Below are 16831 nucleotides of genomic sequence, written 5' to 3'. Positions count from 1 at the left end.
CCCCCCACCCCATCCCGCAAGGTCTACCCTCCCCAACAACAAACCGCCAGCTAAAAACCACCCCAAACCAGCATCTCCCCCCCCGCCCAGTCTCCCCAGTTCAGGCTGCGCGCCCCAGTAATGCCGACGCCGCGAGGGATGAGGAGGTTTGAAGGGTCTTTTGGCGGGGGAAAATCCGCCCCGAGAAGGCGCCGCGGCGCAGCCGCCTCCAGCCGCCGCGCTACAGAAGCAAGAGCCAAAAATAGTTGGGGTCGAGAGTCCGAAGAGGGACGAGAAAAGGAGGGGCTGGGTGGGGAGAGGCTGTCCGGTGCCGCGATAAAAGGTGGAGCGGGGTTTTTTTTTTTTTTTTTTTTAGGGTTTTGTTTTCTTTTTTTCTTGTCAGGGAGGGGAAAATATTTATCGGTACAGAAAAACAACTACACAACGTGAGATTTCATCAGCCTGGTCATGAACACGCGTGGTGCGGGGGACAGGATCCCCCGTCCTCGAGAGGGAACAGAGCTTTGGAGATGAGGCTGGGAGGGAAAAAACTGAACTAAGCTCCAGCTTAAGCGGCACGGGGGTCTCTCTCCAGAGCCCGGCTCCCGTCCTGGGGCCGGAGGTTCGGCTCCTCAGGCGTATTCCAGCTGGGCAGGGCTGCAGGTACCGTCGCTCTTGTGCTCCGGCGCCGCCACGCTCGCCTTCCCCTCGCCGCCGCCGCTCTCGATGGGCTTGGCAGACATATAGTCCCGCACTTCGATCTCCATCTTTTTGGCTTTCAGGGCTGCCGTGTGCAGCTTCTCCAGGAAATCCGGCATACCTGGCGGGCAGAGGGCGAGTCAAGCGGAGGAGGGACGGGCAGCGGCTCCGCACCGTGGCCGCTGGGCTCCGGAGGGAAGCTCTGCCCGTCTTACCCCCTCCTCCCGCTCCGTTCCCGTCTCCCCTGACTTTTCCTTTCCCTCCTGGCTTTTCTTTTCTCCCCTAAAAACGCAGCTCTGCTGCTTAATTCGAGGAGGATCCCGCAGAAGGGGTTTCTATGGCTCCCCGTCCCCGCCGCCCTTGCGGTTAGGGTGCTTTACAATGAGGTTTTTCTAATTAAAAATAAAATAAACTCTCGTTTGACTCGCTGAGATCTCTTCTGGGAGAGGGGCTCGAGGACCCCCGCGCCAGGCAGCCCCTCCTGCGAGCCCTGGGGAACCTCACCACATCCTGGCTACCTCATCGGTGACCCGAGAGGGAGCTCGTGACCTTATTTAACGATTAAAACGATAGCTCCTGGCCCAGGCAGGGCTGCGCCAGCTCTGCCCAGTCCCCGCCCCCCCCCCGCCCGGAGCCGCTCTTCCATCACCAACCATCATTTTTAATCTAAAACCAAAAAAACGTGCGTTACGAGGGCGGAGGAGGCCCCTGCGCCGCGCAGCTACCGCGGCACGGGGGCGCGTGGGTGACACCCGCCTGCCCCGGAGCTTTAGGCACCTTTTTAGACGCGTTAAAGAGCGCACGGCGGAAGGAAAGAGGTTTCAGTGGTTGGCGGAGGAGGGAGGCGCAAGGCAAAAAACAAAGGTTGGGCTGAGGCTCAAGCGCGGTGAATGAACGTATTTCAACTCTTTCTCGCACCAGCCTCGACCCCGAACCACGTGATGGTAAGAGGGGGGGGGGATAAAAGTCACCACAGGCACCACTTCTGGGTTTATTCCCCAGCCCTGGATGAATAAAAGGAGAGCTAAAGGTGGCGGCAGCCCCTTCTCCTGCCAGTCCCACAAGAACGCGGTGCTCTCCGTCCTCCCCCTGCTCAGGGCGGGGCGGTGAAGCGCCGGACGCTGCGATGGCAGGCGCGCCCCGGGCTCCTCGGGTGTACCTGGGGGCGGCTCTGCAGGAGGGGCAGCCCTCGGCTCGGCCAGATCCTTTAAATGCCACGTTTTTCCCCTCCAAGTAAAGCCGGGCTCCCTCGGGGGAGGCTCGGCACAGGCAGCACACCTCTAACTAGAAGTTTTCTCCCCTTTTTTCTGTAAGGGGGAAGAACTCGACTGCAGAAATACTTCAGAGCCGACACTGCTCTAAAGTAAGGAGAGACCAGCTCATTTTGTGAGGAGAACAAAACAATAAACCCCCCCCCAAAACGGGATCCTGTTGGTTTTTTCCTTCTGTCTGGGGTAGAATGGAAAGAAAGAGCATCCCTGCGCACGGATCCCTTTCCTCCTCACGGCCAGGGATCCAGAGAGGATTCCTCGGCTTGGAAGGTGCCCCTGATCAAAGAGATCCGGTATCAGCCCCCCACCAGGACATCGGCAGGGTCTTAAAGGGAAGCTACGAGTGGAAACAAGTCTGCAATCGGGGCAGGAGACCCCTTGCCCTTGCCCACCACATCCCCAGGTGCCTCCACACAAGAGGTACGAGGCTCTAGGTGTGGGGGAAGAGTCAGTGGACGACATGGGTGTCGATCCATCGATCACCAAGATCAGAAAAACCTACCCGCCGTATCAGCACCACCTCCACAGGGGAAAAGAGACAGGTCACAGTTGTAGGAGACCCCCTCCCGAGGTGGACCGAGGGTCCAATACGCCGGGCTGACCCTCCTCTTAGGGACGCCTGCTGCCTCCCCGGAGCCCGGGTCAGAGATACCGCTAGGAGACGTCCTCGCCTGGCGCGGCCTGGGACGGCTACCCGTCCCTCTCTGCCACGTGGGTGCTGATGGAGTGGCAGTACATAGCCCAGGGGTGATTAAGAGAGCCTTCTGGGCCTTGGGACGGTTAGTGAGGGAATCTGGGGCACAGGGTGTCTTTTCTTCCCTCCCTCCAGTTGTGGGCAGTGACGCTGTAAGGAACAGGCGGCCCCAATCTCCGTGGCTGGGCTCACCCACGCAACGTCGGGGTTTTTGGCAACGGGGTGGCCTACACGGCACCGGGATTGCTGGCGTCTGACGGGAGCCACCTCTCCCAAAGGGGAAAGAGGGTCTTTGCACGACCCTGCAAGCTCCCCAAGAGGAGCTTGTGGGGCTCATTGGCAGGGCTTTAAGCTAAAGGGGAAGGGGGAACAATCAGCCTCGCCTGTGACAAGCCGCGGGACGAGGCACAAGGCTAAGAGGGACGGGCTGCCAGTATGAGCCCCCAGCCTGCTGCCCAGCGGCACGCTGGGGGCACTGCAGCGCAGTCGAAGTCTTGCGGAGATGCGCTGGGGGCTCCTGAGGAGGTAGGAGCCAACAGGGAAACTCCCAGAAACACCTCAAGGGAATCAAGGGGTGCTCTGCTACGGAGACACGGCCCACAGCCCGGATGAAATGCCTCTAGGCGGACGCACGCACGCAGCATGGGAAACTAACAGGAGGAGCTGGAAACTACCAGGCTGCAAGGAAGCTACGGCCTGACTGCCATTACTGAGACTTGGTGGGACGAATGCCATGGCTGCAGGCTGCTCAGGAGGGACAGGCGAGGCAGGAGGGGCGGAGGCGTTGCTCTCTGCATCAAAAAAAAAAAAAAAAATCGATGCAGTGTGAAGAGCTGGCCCTGAAGAATAACCACGAGCAGGTCGAAAGCTTATGGGCAAGAATCAGAGACAGCGGCAACAAAGGAACATTGTGGTTGGCGTCTACCACAGGCCGCCTGATCAAGGGGAGCGTGCTGACGAAGCCTTCCTCCTCCAGCTCCAGGAGGCTTCGTGCTCGCAGGCTCTCGTCCTACTGGGGGACTTCAACCACCCCGACACCTGCTGGGAAAGCAGCACGGCGAGCCGTAGGCAGTCCTGGAGATGCCTAGAATGCGCTGAGGATAACTCCTCGAGCCAGGTAAGAGACAGCCCTACCCGAGGGGATGCAATACCGGACCTGGTGGTCACCAGCGCAAGCGAGCTCATCGGTGACGTCAAGGTTGGAGGCAGCCGGGGCTGCAACGACCAGGCATTGGTGGAGATCACACTCCTGAGGGATACGGGAAAAGCCAGGAGTGCAGTCAGGACACTAAATTTTAGGAAAGCAAGCTTCCAGCTCTTCAAGGAGTTAGTCAGCAGGACCCCCGGGAAACGGCCCTCAGGGACACGGGAGCAGAAGAGACCTGGCAGGTCTTTAAGGAGGTGATCCACAGAGCACAGGAGCTCTCAGTCGCCAGGTGTAAGAAACCAGACAAGCAAGGGAAGAGACTAGCATGGCTGAGTCGAGACATGCTGGTCAAACTGGAGAGCAAGAGGGAACAGCACAGGCAGAGGAAGCAGGGCCAGGTGTCCTGGGAAGAGGACAGGGATGCTGCCCAGTCGTGTAGGGATGGGGTCAGGAGGGCCGAGGCGCAGCCGGAGCTGGATTTGGCGAGGGGCACAAAGAATAACAAGAAAGGCTTCTAAAGTACATCAGCCAGAAAAGGAAACTCAAAGAAAGCGTTCCCCCCCAACGAACAAGAATGGTGGCCTACTATCGACAGACAAGGAGAGGACTGAGAGACTCAACAACTTTTTTGCCTCAGTCTTCATGGTCACCTCTCTCAGTCCTCCCAAGCCGATGAACCGCAGGATGGAGACCAGGTGGGTAAAGCCCCTCCCCCTGTAAGAGAAGCTCAGGTTTGTGACAGCCTGAGGAGCCTGGACATACACGAGTCTGTGGGACCTGATGAGATGCACCCCAGGGTCCTGAGGGAACTGGCTCATGTAGCTGCCAAGCCACTCTCCATGAGACTTGAGAAGTCAATGGCATCCAGGTGAAGTCCCTGGGGACTGGAAGAAGGGACACGTTGAGCCCATCTTTAAAACGGGTAGAAAGGAGGACCTGGGGAACCACCGTCTTGTCAGCCTCACCTCTGTGCTGGGGAAGATCACGGAGCGGGTCCTCCTAGAAGCTAACGCTAAGGCACACGGGGGACAGGGGGGTGATTCGAGGCAGCCAGCACGGCTTCACCAAGGGCAAGTCCCACCTGACCAACCGAGCAGCCTTCTGTGCCGGAGTGACTGCACCAGTGGGCAAGGGAAGAGCTATGGCTGTCATCTGCCTGGGCTTCTGTAAGGCCTCTGACGCGGCCCCCCACAGCATCCTTCTCTAAACTGGGGAGATACGGATTCGATGGGTGGCCTGTTCGTGGATGAGGAACTGGCTGGATGGCCATGGACTCCAGAGAGTCGTGGTCAATGGCTGGAGATCAGTGACGATTGGTGTCCCTCAGGGGTCCATACGGGGACCAGTGCTGTTTCATACCTTCATATATGTGACAGTGGGGTCGAGTGGCCCCTCAGCAAGTTTGCAGGTGACCCCAAGCTGAGCGGGGCAGTTGACGCTCCCGAGGGATGGGATGTCATCCAGAGAGACCTGGACAAGCTCGAGGTGGGCCTGGGAGAACCTCGTGAGGCTCAACAAGGCCACGTGCAAGGTCCTGCCCCTGGGTCGGGGCAGCCCCCGGTATCAGCACAGGCTGGGGGATGGAGGGATGGAGAGCAGCCCCGCGGAGAAGGACTCAGGGGTGCTGGGGGACGAAAGGCTGGACGTGAGCCGGCAACATGCGCTCGCAGCCCAGAAGCCAACCGTGCCCTGGGCGGCATCCCTGGCAGCGCGGGCAGCAGGGCGAGGGAGGGGGTCCTGCCCCTCTGCCCCACTCTGTGAGACCCCCCTGCAGCGCCGCCTCCAGCTCGGGGCTCCTCAGCACGGGACAGACACGGGGCTGTTGGAGCGGGGCCAGAGGGGGCACAGAAATGCTCCGGGGGCTGGAGCCCCTCTGCGACGAGGCTGGGCTGGGAGAGCTGGGGTTGTTCAGCCTGGGGAGGAGAAGGCTGTGGGGAGACCTTATTGTGGCCTTCCTGTGCTTAAAGGGGGACTCTAGGAAGGATGGGGGCAACTTCTTTAGCCAGGCCTGTTGTGACAGGACAAGGGGTGATGGTTTTAAACTAAAGGGGGGGAGATTTTGCCTGGATATAAGGAAAAATTTTTTACAATGAGGGTGGTGAAACCCTGGCCCAGGTTGCCCAGAGAGGTGGGAGATGCCCCATCCCTGGAGACATCCCAGGCCAGGCTGGACAGGGCCCTGAGCGACCTGATCTAGTTGGGGATGTCCCTGCTCGCTGCAGGGGGTTGGACCGGATGGCCTCTAAAGGTCCCTCCCAATCCAAACCGTTCTATGATTCTATGATTTCTCTCCGTGAAAAACAAAGAGCAGCCTGAGGCACAAAACATACCCCAAATCCTCCCAGTCTCAGTTTTGAAGCTTCTCCATCTATTTTCTGCCCCTGACATGTGGAGGAAGGGGAAGGCGGGAGCGCCCGTGCTCGCTCCGGAGCAAGGAGATGGCAGAATTTCTCACCCAGGGGTGAATTCTCACCACCAAAGCTCACTCACCGCTTGAGACCATCCAGCTGACACAGTAACGGGGGAACACGGTCTGCGGGTTGTCGCTGTAGGTCAGCAAGTAGTCGAAACCGTTCTGGGGAAGGAGAAGGCGAGTGAGTCTGAGCTGGCAGAGAAACTCTGCCGGGCTTTGCACCCCCCACCTGAATTGCCCCTAGGGCCACTTGCATCTTACAAGGCGAGCGCTACCGGCTCTTCGGGGCATCGATCCAAGCATTAAGAGGGTGACGCGGACACACAAAGACCCAGTGGAAGCACAGAGGAAGGGTATTTTTTGGAGAAGGTGTCATTGCCCTAGTCCTCCACCGACCCAGCACGCTCTTTTCAGGCTCTGGATACCCTGTGAAGACCCAGCGATGCTTTTTCTGAGAACACTAAGCACTAGGAACGAGACTTGTGAGGCTTAAGGCCTTTGAAAAGGAGCCTGGTGCTCTGAAATGGCACGTTTGGCTCTCCAGGAATGCCGGGCTCCTGCAGGAAGAGTCTCAAGATACTGGGATAGAGCTTCAAATCCTTCCAGAGCTGCGAGCGAATGGGTTTCCCTCACCTTTGAGAAACAAAAGCACCCCTCTTTTCCCAACTCTGGACTATTTACCCCAGCTCAATGCTACGGATGACGGGCAGAGAAGGTACAGCTCCCCTCGGAGCAGTGGTTTGAGCAGGAGGAAGCAACCTTGCGACAAGCTTTCTGCTCCGTTTCCCAGCCCCTCCCCCCAAAACGTACTTCATCAAAGGTTTTGTGGGGACGGATGACCATTTGGGATTCGTAGGTCCTGACCCGAACGTACTCGGGGTCTTCGGGGACGCTCGGATGCTCCACCGCCCTGGAGGGAACACGAGAAGGGAGCAGCACGAGGTGAGCCCCGGGTGCGGACTACACCGAGCGTCTGCTGGTCTTCTGGAGGTGGGTACTAAGAGAACAGTGTCTTCACCCCTGAGAAGGTGGCTGTATTTTCGAGACAGATCCCTGAGGCTTTGACATGGTTTAAAAAAAAAGCTTATGAAATTTATAGCCAACTCTCAACTTTGTTTTACAGATGGGAGGCGACAAAAAGCCAGCGGAAGGTGGGCCTGGCAATACCTACCGTGAGACCAGCACCATCAGGTTGTTCTCTTTGTCTACGCCGTACCGTCGAACGTATACGTAGTCTCGCGAGTACATGGGATACTGGGGAAGAGAAGGAACGGGCATCAACCCCGCCGCATCCCCCTGGGGCAAGGAGGATCACCAGAGCGGGAAAGAAGGAACCCCTCACCGGGAAATGAGTGACCCAGTGAATCACTTCTGATCCAGTGGCCAGGTCTCTCTCGATTACATCCAATTTGATGACCAGCGAGTCCCACTTCTTCCTATATTCGGTGTCCAGCTGGCGAGAAAGACAGGCTGAGTCACAACAAAGCCCAACGGTGTCATTACAGGAAGGTAACCGGCCCTTTCCTTGTCCTGTGGAAACAAGCTGCGTCATGGTCAGGCGTTTCCCCCACCAGGAAATTATTAAATACTCTTTGAAAGTCACCAGAAGAGGAAGCGCAGGAGCAGGCAAGTCAGGCAGAGAGCGAGCTAGGACCAGAAACCCACTGAGCTCCTGCAGCCGCTCGCGGCCCACATGTGCTGACTCTTCGCTTCCAGCGGGGCCGCAAAACCCGATGGGGGCATGGGATACCTCGCCCTACTTCTGATCTGTATCGGGATCGGCTCTAGATCACATAAATGGTACAAAGAGAAGAGGATATTCCCCGTTTCTCTCCCCCACCCCTCTGGCAGAGGCTGTACTTGAGCTCTAATGTGCCCCAGAGCCCAGATCTTCAAAGGTGCTCACCTGTACGTTGAAGAACTGCCTGGGAGTCACGTCCGTGTACGACCCAAACACTACAGCAAAGAGAAAGCCTTTAGTCCCAGGCATAAGCCAGTCTTCACCTCAGTGCAGCAAGATTAAAAGGAAAAGGCATTTTCTAAGGCAGGTGGCAGGGCTGGGACCCCTCTGATGGGCTAAGGGGGGACAGGATCCGCAGAGAGGGGCGCAAAGGATGACAATTCCCATTTTTTCTGGTTTCCTATAAATACAGGCCAGGCGGGACACAGGAGACGCCCCACCCCGAGGACCGGGCACGGGAAAAACAAGCTACAGGCGGGGTACGGGGAGCACCATTACCTCGGTACTGGTATAAGTGGGTGCCCTCGATTGGCCGTCGCCAGAGCTTAAAGTGCTTCTTGTCCATGATCATCTCCCAGGGCTGCTCCCCGGCCGCGGCGGCCGCCTCGCGTTCCGACTTGGGATCCGGCCGCTGATAGTCGCCCGAGGTGCTGCCCTGTAACAAGCTGGAGACGTTCTCCATGTGCTTCATCTCCTGCGCGGACCTGGGGCAAAGACAAAACCCAAACCAGTTAGCAACCAAAGCCTCGCCAGAGCCTTCCTGCTACAGCTGGAGCCCCCCCGAGACCGCCAGAACCTTCCCAGCGCGATCCAGCTCCATCTAGAGGGTCTCTGCTGTGGGAAGAGCAGCCTGGGATCTCCCTTCCCACCTGGGTCGCTCAGGAGTGCGGAAAGCCCCCCCTGCAGCCTTTTTCTTTCATCCTTGAGCTTATACATATTACACAGCATTGAAAAATCGCGCTGTGGTGTGTTCTGGGGGGGTTCCCACATCCTCTTGCAGAGTGGAAGCCTCGCCTGGGGTTGAACGTGGCTGCTGGGGAGTCCCTAAGCCAGGCGGGCCCTCGCAGCACCACAAAACGTCACCCGCAGCTGCAGGGCTTGTTCTTCAAGGAGGGGAAGGGAGGAAAAAACCCGGCGGGGTGGTAGCAGCGGCATCGCGATGGGTGTCCCTTAGGGGATGCACACAGGGGCTCGCTCCCTGTACAGGTGGGAGGCTCTTCTCCCCGGCCCCCAGTGAGGTCTGGCAGACAAACCCCCCTCGGCAAATATCAGCCCTTCCACGGAGAGAAAAAAACAAAACGACCTGCAGCATTCACCGTTGGATGCTCGCAAACTAAGATTTGTTTTCCTGGCTGAATTAAACAGAAGCTGCGCAGGATGAAACAGTGAACAGAACTAAATCCAGTTAGCGCATTTAGTGGGATGAGCGGAGCTAAACCCAGCTGGCGGCCGGTCACAAGCAGGGCTCCCAGGGCTCACTGTTGGGGCCGGTTCTGTTTAAAACCGTTATCAATGATCTGGGCGAGGGGATCGAGGGCACCCTCAGAGAGTTTGCAGATGGCACCAAGTTGGGCGGGAGTGTCGATCTGCTGGAGGGCAGGAAGGCTCTGCAGAGGGGCCGGGACAGGCTGCATCGATGGGCCGAGCGGCCAGTTGTGTGAGGTTTAACAAGGCCAAGTGCTGGGTCCTGCCCTTGGGTCGCACCAACCCCAGGCAACGCCCCAGGCCCAGGGCAGAGGGGCTGGGAAGTGCCCGGCGGAGAAGGCCCTGGGGGTGCTGGCTGACAGCCGGCTGGGCATGAGCCAGCCAGTGCCCGGGTGGCCAAGGAGGCCACCAGCCCCCCGGGCTTGTGTCAGCACTGGTGTGGCCAGCAGGAGCCGGGCAGGGGATGGGGCCCCCTGTGCTCGGCCCTGGGGAGGCCCCCACCTCGAATGCTGGGCTCAGGTTTGGGCCCCCTCGGGACAAGAAGGGCCCTTGAGGGGGCTGGAGCGTGTCCAGAGAAGGGCAGCGGGGCTGGGGCAGGGTCTGGAGCACAAGTGTGCTGGGGGGGCGGCTGAGGGGGCTGGGGGGGGTTTAGCCTGGAGAAGAGGGGGCTGAGGGGAGCCCTTCTCGCTCTCTGCAGCTGCCTGAGAGGGGCTGGAGTGAGGGGGGGGCTCGGGTCTCTGCTCCCAAGTCACCAGTGACAGGACGAGAGGGAACGGCCTCAAGCTGCGTCAGGGGAGGTTTAGGTTGGATGTGAGGGAAATTGTCTTCCCTGCCAGAGGGGTCAGGCCCTGGCACAGGCTGCCCAGAGAGGTGGGGGAGTCACCGTCCCTGGGGGGGGTTCAAACAATGTGTAGCCGTGGCACTTGGGGACGTGGTTTAGGAGGCCTGGGGGGGTTGGGTTGGGGGTTGGGCTTTCTTTTCCAACCGTAATGATTCGATGAAACAGAAAGTATGATGGATTTAAGGAAAAGGATTTTCAGATTGAAGGCACTGAGGTACAGAGCTGTTTACAGGATTGAGGCTTGGGGTACAAAAGGAAGCAGGAAGGGAAGGGGGGGGGTTCCCCGCTCTCTCAGGGGGTGGGTTGGCTCGTGGGAGCCCGTCTCAGGCTGAGAAGCGACAAGCAGCAAATCGCCAACGTCAGCCAGAGTCCGCAAGGCAGCAAACGGGAAGAGCAGCCTCTCCTACAAGTGGGAAGGTGACAGAAGAAGCAGGGGTGTCCCACAAACGTGGCTCCATGGTCAATGAAGCCCCCAGTTTCAGCATCCTTCACCTACAGAAGCCGGAGCTTGGTTCAGGTCTCAGAACTACAGGGAGAAGAGGGCAGGAAATACTCCACTGCTGGGATAAATCCCTCTGAGCCGCAGCTTCAGCCCCACAATATAAAGCATTAGAGAGGAACGGCTGGTTTATCTGCACCTGCAGCCCTCAGCCTCAAGGAAGAGGATCACCTGCCTCTGCGGCACTTTCAACTCTCCCAGTGGTGCCTGAAGACACTAATTATGTTAAAGTAATTAGCATCAGCCAGAAGTAAAGCATGAATTTGTAACCTGCAAGGCAGGTCTCACTAGTCTGCCTGGAAATCACCAAGCTCCCCGCCTCCCCTAGACTGGCCCGAAAGCTTTGCAGGACTAATCTGATCCACAGCCCCACCTTCCCCTGGGTTTGGTGGGAGCAGCTCCGGCGTCGCCCCGTCACGAACGCTCCTCTGCTCCCCACTGTTCCCCTCACCGAGGGGGGACGGCCCCACTCCCTCAGGACCCTACCTGAGGACCCTTCCCAGCTCAGGACCCTACCTGAGATGGGGTCGGAGGGGTGTGGAGCCTGCGGGAGCGGCAGCGGGCCGGGGAATCAAGACCAGGAGACCTTTCTGAGCTGGATCATCTCCGTGACCGCAGCGGGATGGGATGGGATCAAATTAGGGCAGGGAGCAAAGCCTCCGTGCTCCTGCTTCGCCACCCCCACCATCATCGGAGACGAGGCAGTAAAAATAACAGCCACAGGACTTATCCGCATGGGTGCGTGAGGCCGCTACCGGCCTGGCCCTCGTCCCTCTGCACACCGGCGCCTGTCTCACAGCTCTAGAAACTAAATCCACAATATTTCCATCTCCCTGAGGAAGGGGCACGGCACCACAGCACCCGAAAACCAAACCACCGCCACCTGAACGGCGAGGGCTTTGTGCCACAAAACCCCCCGCAAGCCCAGCCCCGCGCCTCAAACCTGGAGGCGGCGGGGGCTCCCAGCACAGCTCTCACCTCGGCAGGGGCTCCAGCGCCCAGAATTGCCCGCGCAGACAAGGAGGCACCTTCGTGAGCCAGTGGCTGAAGGACGGGCAGCCGCCGACAGCCGCCTGAGCCGCTGCCCTGGCTGGCATCCAGCCCCGGCCGCGCTTAACTCGGGGGGCCGCGTCGGCATTGCTGCACCGGCAGCGGGCGGGACGCCTCCGCAGGGGACGCCGGCCGCAGGCAGAGCTCTCTCCGCCATCCTTGACCCACTGACGGCTACGAACCACCGTGCCAGAAGTTGGGGGCGGCACCACCAGAGTAGGGATTGTGGTTTTACCGAGATAAAACAAAAAGCTTCCCCAAAGTTAAACAAAGGGGGGACAGAGAAGGAGAGCTGGAAGGGGAAGAGAAAGACGATACCGAAGCACAGAGCTATTTTAAACCCCGGGAGGGGACACAGCTCGCTGGCTGACACTGAGACACATGTGAGCCAGCCAGGAGGAGAGACCTACGCAGGAATTTTCACCGCAGGGTCTTATCCTATTTATTTATTTCTGCTCCCACCTGCCTCGTTAAAACCCACATCAGCTGTTGAAGAGAGGAGACCAAAACTCTCCTGCTGAGACTTCCTGCGCCTCCAACTCATTGTGACGATGAGCAAAGACTTTGCCGAAGACTTGATCTCTCCCATAACTAGACTGAAGCCTAAGGAGCCATGACGGAGTCTAAATGATTAAAGGAATAAGTAAAAAGTAAATAAGAGAGAGGAATAATAAAAGTGAACTCTGCCACGCCTGGTAAAATGCACTGGAATAGGACTGGGCTTGAGGAGTCCTTAAATTAAGGAGAGGAGGCTCAAGCCTGCAAGGAGTAACCTTGAACAAGAAAAGACCGATGCTGCTTTTAATCCCAGGCCTAAGCCAAGCCCTGCTGAGCCCACCGGAAAACATCAGGCATGGTTTATCCTCGACACTGGGATGCGAAAGGCCATGCGATGCCAAGCGGCGGCGGCTCCTTGTTAGGAAATAAACCCAGGATTTGGTCTATTTTCCAGTGTTGGCCACACATAAGGGTTGAGGATCTCCCTAAAGTGTTTGAAGGTGTCATAAATCGGGGTGTGGGTGTTGTTTCTCATTAGTTTTAAGATTTAATTAAGCCTCAGATAAGCTACTTAAACAAATACCCGGTATTTAACGTCTACAGGATGGTCTGGACCGGGCACCCAGACGCAGAATTTAAGAGAGAGGAAAGCCGGCAATGCCCCATCGCACCCTGAGCTTCTCATGCAGTTTTAATCACCCTCTCCTGATGCGCCCCGGCTTCGTCAGGCAACTGCACCTGAGCAAAGCCGCGCTGCCACGGCCACCTCGAACGGCAGCCGGAGAGCACAGAGGGTCCTTCTGTCCTCACCCTGCTGGGTCGGGGAGCACCGCGTGTGCGTTTGTCCCCCCCATGCCAGCACTGGTGCAAACACTCCGCACGGCAGCGTGACGGGGTCACCCAGTGTTGGGGTGAGGGGGAACACCCTGCAGCACCCCTGGGGCGGGGGTGGAGTGTAGGGGGCCACCCTGAAACCACTGCGGGGAGGGTTTGGGGGAAGCACCCTGCTGGGGCAGGATTTGGGGGGTGGGAGTAGCACCCCCAGAGCCCAAGAATGGGGGAGCTGGGTGGGGGGCACCAAGCAGAGAATTGGGGGGTGTAGGGGGCACTCCAAGGCCCCAGTTGATTTGCAGGGCGTAGAACACGCAGGGACAGGATTTTGGGAACAAAAGGGGCACGAACACCCCCCTCGCACCCCAGAAAAAGGGCCGAGGGACACCCTCCCAGGAGAGAGGCTGGGGGGGATTTGGCGGGGGGGGGGGCATCCCCGGGGGCACACACGGGGCAGAACGTGCCGAAGGCAGAGGGGCTCGGGAGGGCACCCCAGAACATTTGGGGGGGCTCCCTGAGGACGTGGGGGCCGCCCCAGGGCCTATGGAATGGGGAGTCGTGGGGGTGGGGCACAAGAGCGCCGGGAGCCCCGGGCCGCCGAGGGTTCGGGGGGCTGCCGGGGCAGCGGGGGCGGGGTCCCGGGGGCGCCGCGACGGACACCCACCGCTGCAGCTCCTCCTCCTCGATCCGCTGCCCGTCCCAGACGAAGACACCGGCCAGGGTCGCCGTGAAACGGCCGACGGCGGCGAAGGCGGGGCGGCCTCGGGGTGAGCCCCGCCACCGCCAGCCCGACCACCACCCTCCTCCACCGCCCCTCGCCCCGTCCCCGCTGCGGCACCGCGCCCGCCGCGCCCGCTGCCCCGTCACGCAGCTGTACTGCCGCGCCAGCAGGCCCAGCAGGCCCCGCCGTCCCGCGCCGCCCCCGGGCTGGCCGCCGGTAGCGGGGGACGCCTGGTCGGCCGCGAGCGGGCGCGGACCGAGGCGGGGGGCGCGGTTGAAACGGGCGAAGAGGCGGACGAGCAGCCGCCGCGGCTGCAACATACCGCCGCTGCCTCAGCGGGCCGCCCCGCGTCGCGCCCCTTTCGTCATAGCAACGCGCCTCGAACGAGAGTGGCCGCCGCATCGCCCGCCCGGCGTCACCATTGGGCGGCGGCGGGGAGAGCCCGCCCCTGGGCAAGGGCGGGGGCGGGGCACGGAGGGCAAGGGCGCGCGGGGCGCTGAGGGTTCGAGGGGCGGGGCGGAGGGACGAGGGGCGGAGCTCCGCACGCGGCAGGGCTACGCAAGGGGCGGGGCTTGCCGCGGGGACACGCCCCCACAGGCGGAGTCGAAGGCAGGGGCCGCAGGGCAGGGTGCAGGGGGGCGGGCACAGGCAGGGCGGTTATTGGGGTGCAGGGGGTGGGTGCAGGGGGGCGGGCACAGGCAGGGCGGTTATTGGGGTGCAGGGGGTGGGTGCAGGGGGGCGGGCGCAGGCAGGGCGGTTATTGGGGTGCAGGGGGTGGGTGCAGGGGGGCGGGCACAGGCAGGGCGGTTATTGGGGTGCAGGGGGTGGGTGCAGGGGGGCGGGCACAGGCAGGGCGGTTATTGGGGTGCAGGGGGTGGGTGCAGGGGGGTGTGCACAGGCAGGGCGGTTATTGGGGTGCAGGGGGGTGGGTGCAGGCAGGGCGGTTATTGGGGTGCAGGGGGTGGGTGCAGGGGGGCGGGCACAGGCAGGGCGGTTATTGGGGTGCAGGGGATGGGTGCAGGGGGGTGGGCGCAGGGGATGGGTGCAGGCAGGGTGGTTATTGGGGTGCAGGGGGGTGGGTTCAGGGGATGGGTGCAGGCAGGGCGGTTATTGGGGTGCAGGGGGTGGGTGCAGGCAGGGCGGTTATTGGGGTGCAGGGGGTGGGTGCAGGGGATGGGTGCAGGCAGGGCGGTTATTTGGGTGCAGGAGGTGGGTGCAGGGGATGGGTGCAGGCAGGGCGGTTATTGGGGTGCAGGGGGGTGGGTGCAGGCAGGGCGGTTATTGGGGTGCAGGGGGTGGGTGCAGGGGGGCGGGCACAGGCAGGGCGGTTATTGGGGTGCAGGGGGTGGGTGCAGGGGGGCGGGCACAGGCAGGGCGGTTATTGGGGTGCAGGGGGGTGGGTTCAGGGGATGGGTGCAGGCAGGACGGTTATTGGGGTGCAGGGGGTGGGTGCAGGGGGGCGGGCACAGGCAGGGCGGTTATTGGGGTGCAGGGGATGGGTGCAGGGGGGTGGGCGCAGGGGATGGGTGCAGGCAGGGTGGTTATTGGGGTGCAGGGGGGTGGGTTCAGGGGATGGGTGCAGGCAGGACGGTTATTGGGGTGCAGGGGGTGGGTGCAGGGGGGCGGGCACAGGCAGGGCGGTTATTGGGGTGCAGGGGGTGGGTGCAGGGGGGTGGGCGCAGGCAGGGCGGTTATTGGGGTGCAGGGGATGGGTGCAGGCAGGGTGGTTATTGGGGTGCAGGGGGGTGGGTGCAGGCAGGGCAGTTATTGGGGCGCAGGGCAGTGCTCTTTCTCAGGGCATGGCGCAAGGAGGGGCACCCCCTTTTCCTGAACAAAGCTCAAGCTCCCACACACGACTCTTTACACCCCCTTTATTTCCTCCAGAGAAGCGCCGGGGGGCCCCCAAACCCCGCCACACCCACGCCCCGTCTCACATCTGTTGGCGGATCCGCAGGGGGAGGGAAACGAGGCCATTTTTGTCTTTTGGGGGTTTGTTTTATACAGAAATAGTGTCTTTCTACACGGAGCGCTCACCCTCAGCCCCCCTCCTGCAGACGAGTCACCGGTGGGGACCCCCAAACCCTTTCCTGGCTGGATTTCGGTGCCAGCTGGATGCCGGGGAAAAGCCAGCGGGATGTTTACTTTGGCCGCGGACCCGGAGGCGGGATGGAGGAGGACGAGGAGCCACCCCCGGGCTCGCTAAACCCCCTCAACACCACACCGCTGTCTTCTCCCCGCTGCACCACTGAAACCCTCGAGGGCTTTAAGGGGCTGATATTCCTCCTCAGAGCCTCGCAGGACGCGGGCAGCGCTTGCCCCGGGCCAAACCTTCCGGTGTTTCGTGCCACGGCACGAGCCCCGGAGAGCGGCCGAAGCTCTTGCATAGCCAGTGCTGCTGCGGGTGCGGGGAAAAAGGGACCAGCTGGGCAAGACAAGGACATTGGTAATAAAAGCATTAAAGGGATCAGCAGGAGCCAACAACCTGTCCTAAAACTCCTTCCCTAAAGCACTGGACGAGCGGAGCCAGCCTCGGGGTTTTCAGCGCTGCAGCGCTCATGTCGATGCATCCCTACGTGGTTATTTTTCCCCCTTCGGTTTGCTTTAAATAACCCCAAAAAGCCCCGCTCTGTCCCTGCCGGCTGCCTCCCCCAGGCCCGGCTGCGCTGGCTTGGCTCTCCGGCTCCGTCCGGGGAAGCGTTCACTCCCCGAGGGCCAGCATCTCTTGGGGAATGGGGAAATAAACTAAGAGCAGGACAGAAAAACACTGAGATTAAAAGCGAGGGCAAAAAGCGGGAGAGTCCGATGAGCTCCAGAACTTGCATAAAAGCTACAGGTGGAGATGTCGGTTTTCCAGTGCAGGCTCAACCTCCATCCGGGGGCTGTCGCTGTACCAAAGTCTGGTTGTGTCTTGGCTAAAAAACCCACCGAGATTTGCTTGGTGAGACACCGTGGTGAGGGGGGCCAGAGCACCCCCAAAACCACCGCCGGCATCAGAACACGCTGCTTTGACATCAGGCAGCGC

The 16831-nt window shown here is 60.5% G+C and overlaps 1 protein-coding gene across 1 annotated transcript; it reads right to left on the bottom strand.

Moving 5' to 3' along the window:
* Positions 1 to 426: 426 nt before the first annotated feature.
* STARD7 (StAR related lipid transfer domain containing 7) lies at positions 427 to 14181 on the bottom strand. The gene is made up of 8 exons (XM_075117433.1): positions 13753 to 14181; positions 8443 to 8648; positions 8110 to 8159; positions 7546 to 7656; positions 7375 to 7457; positions 7014 to 7113; positions 6281 to 6365; positions 427 to 799 (listed from the first exon to the last, which is right to left on the bottom strand). Exons 1-8 carry the CDS (start codon positions 14127 to 14129, stop codon positions 612 to 614), a joined length of 1200 nt encoding a protein of 399 aa, XP_074973534.1. The 5' UTR covers positions 14130 to 14181; the 3' UTR covers positions 427 to 611.
* Between the last annotated feature and the right edge of the window lie 2650 nt (positions 14182 to 16831).

Source organism: Phalacrocorax aristotelis, chromosome 24 (assembly GCF_949628215.1).
Source record: "Phalacrocorax aristotelis chromosome 24, bGulAri2.1, whole genome shotgun sequence".
Taxonomy (NCBI): Eukaryota; Metazoa; Chordata; class Aves; order Suliformes; family Phalacrocoracidae; genus Phalacrocorax; species Phalacrocorax aristotelis.
This window is presented reverse-complemented; position numbering and strand designations above follow the sequence as displayed.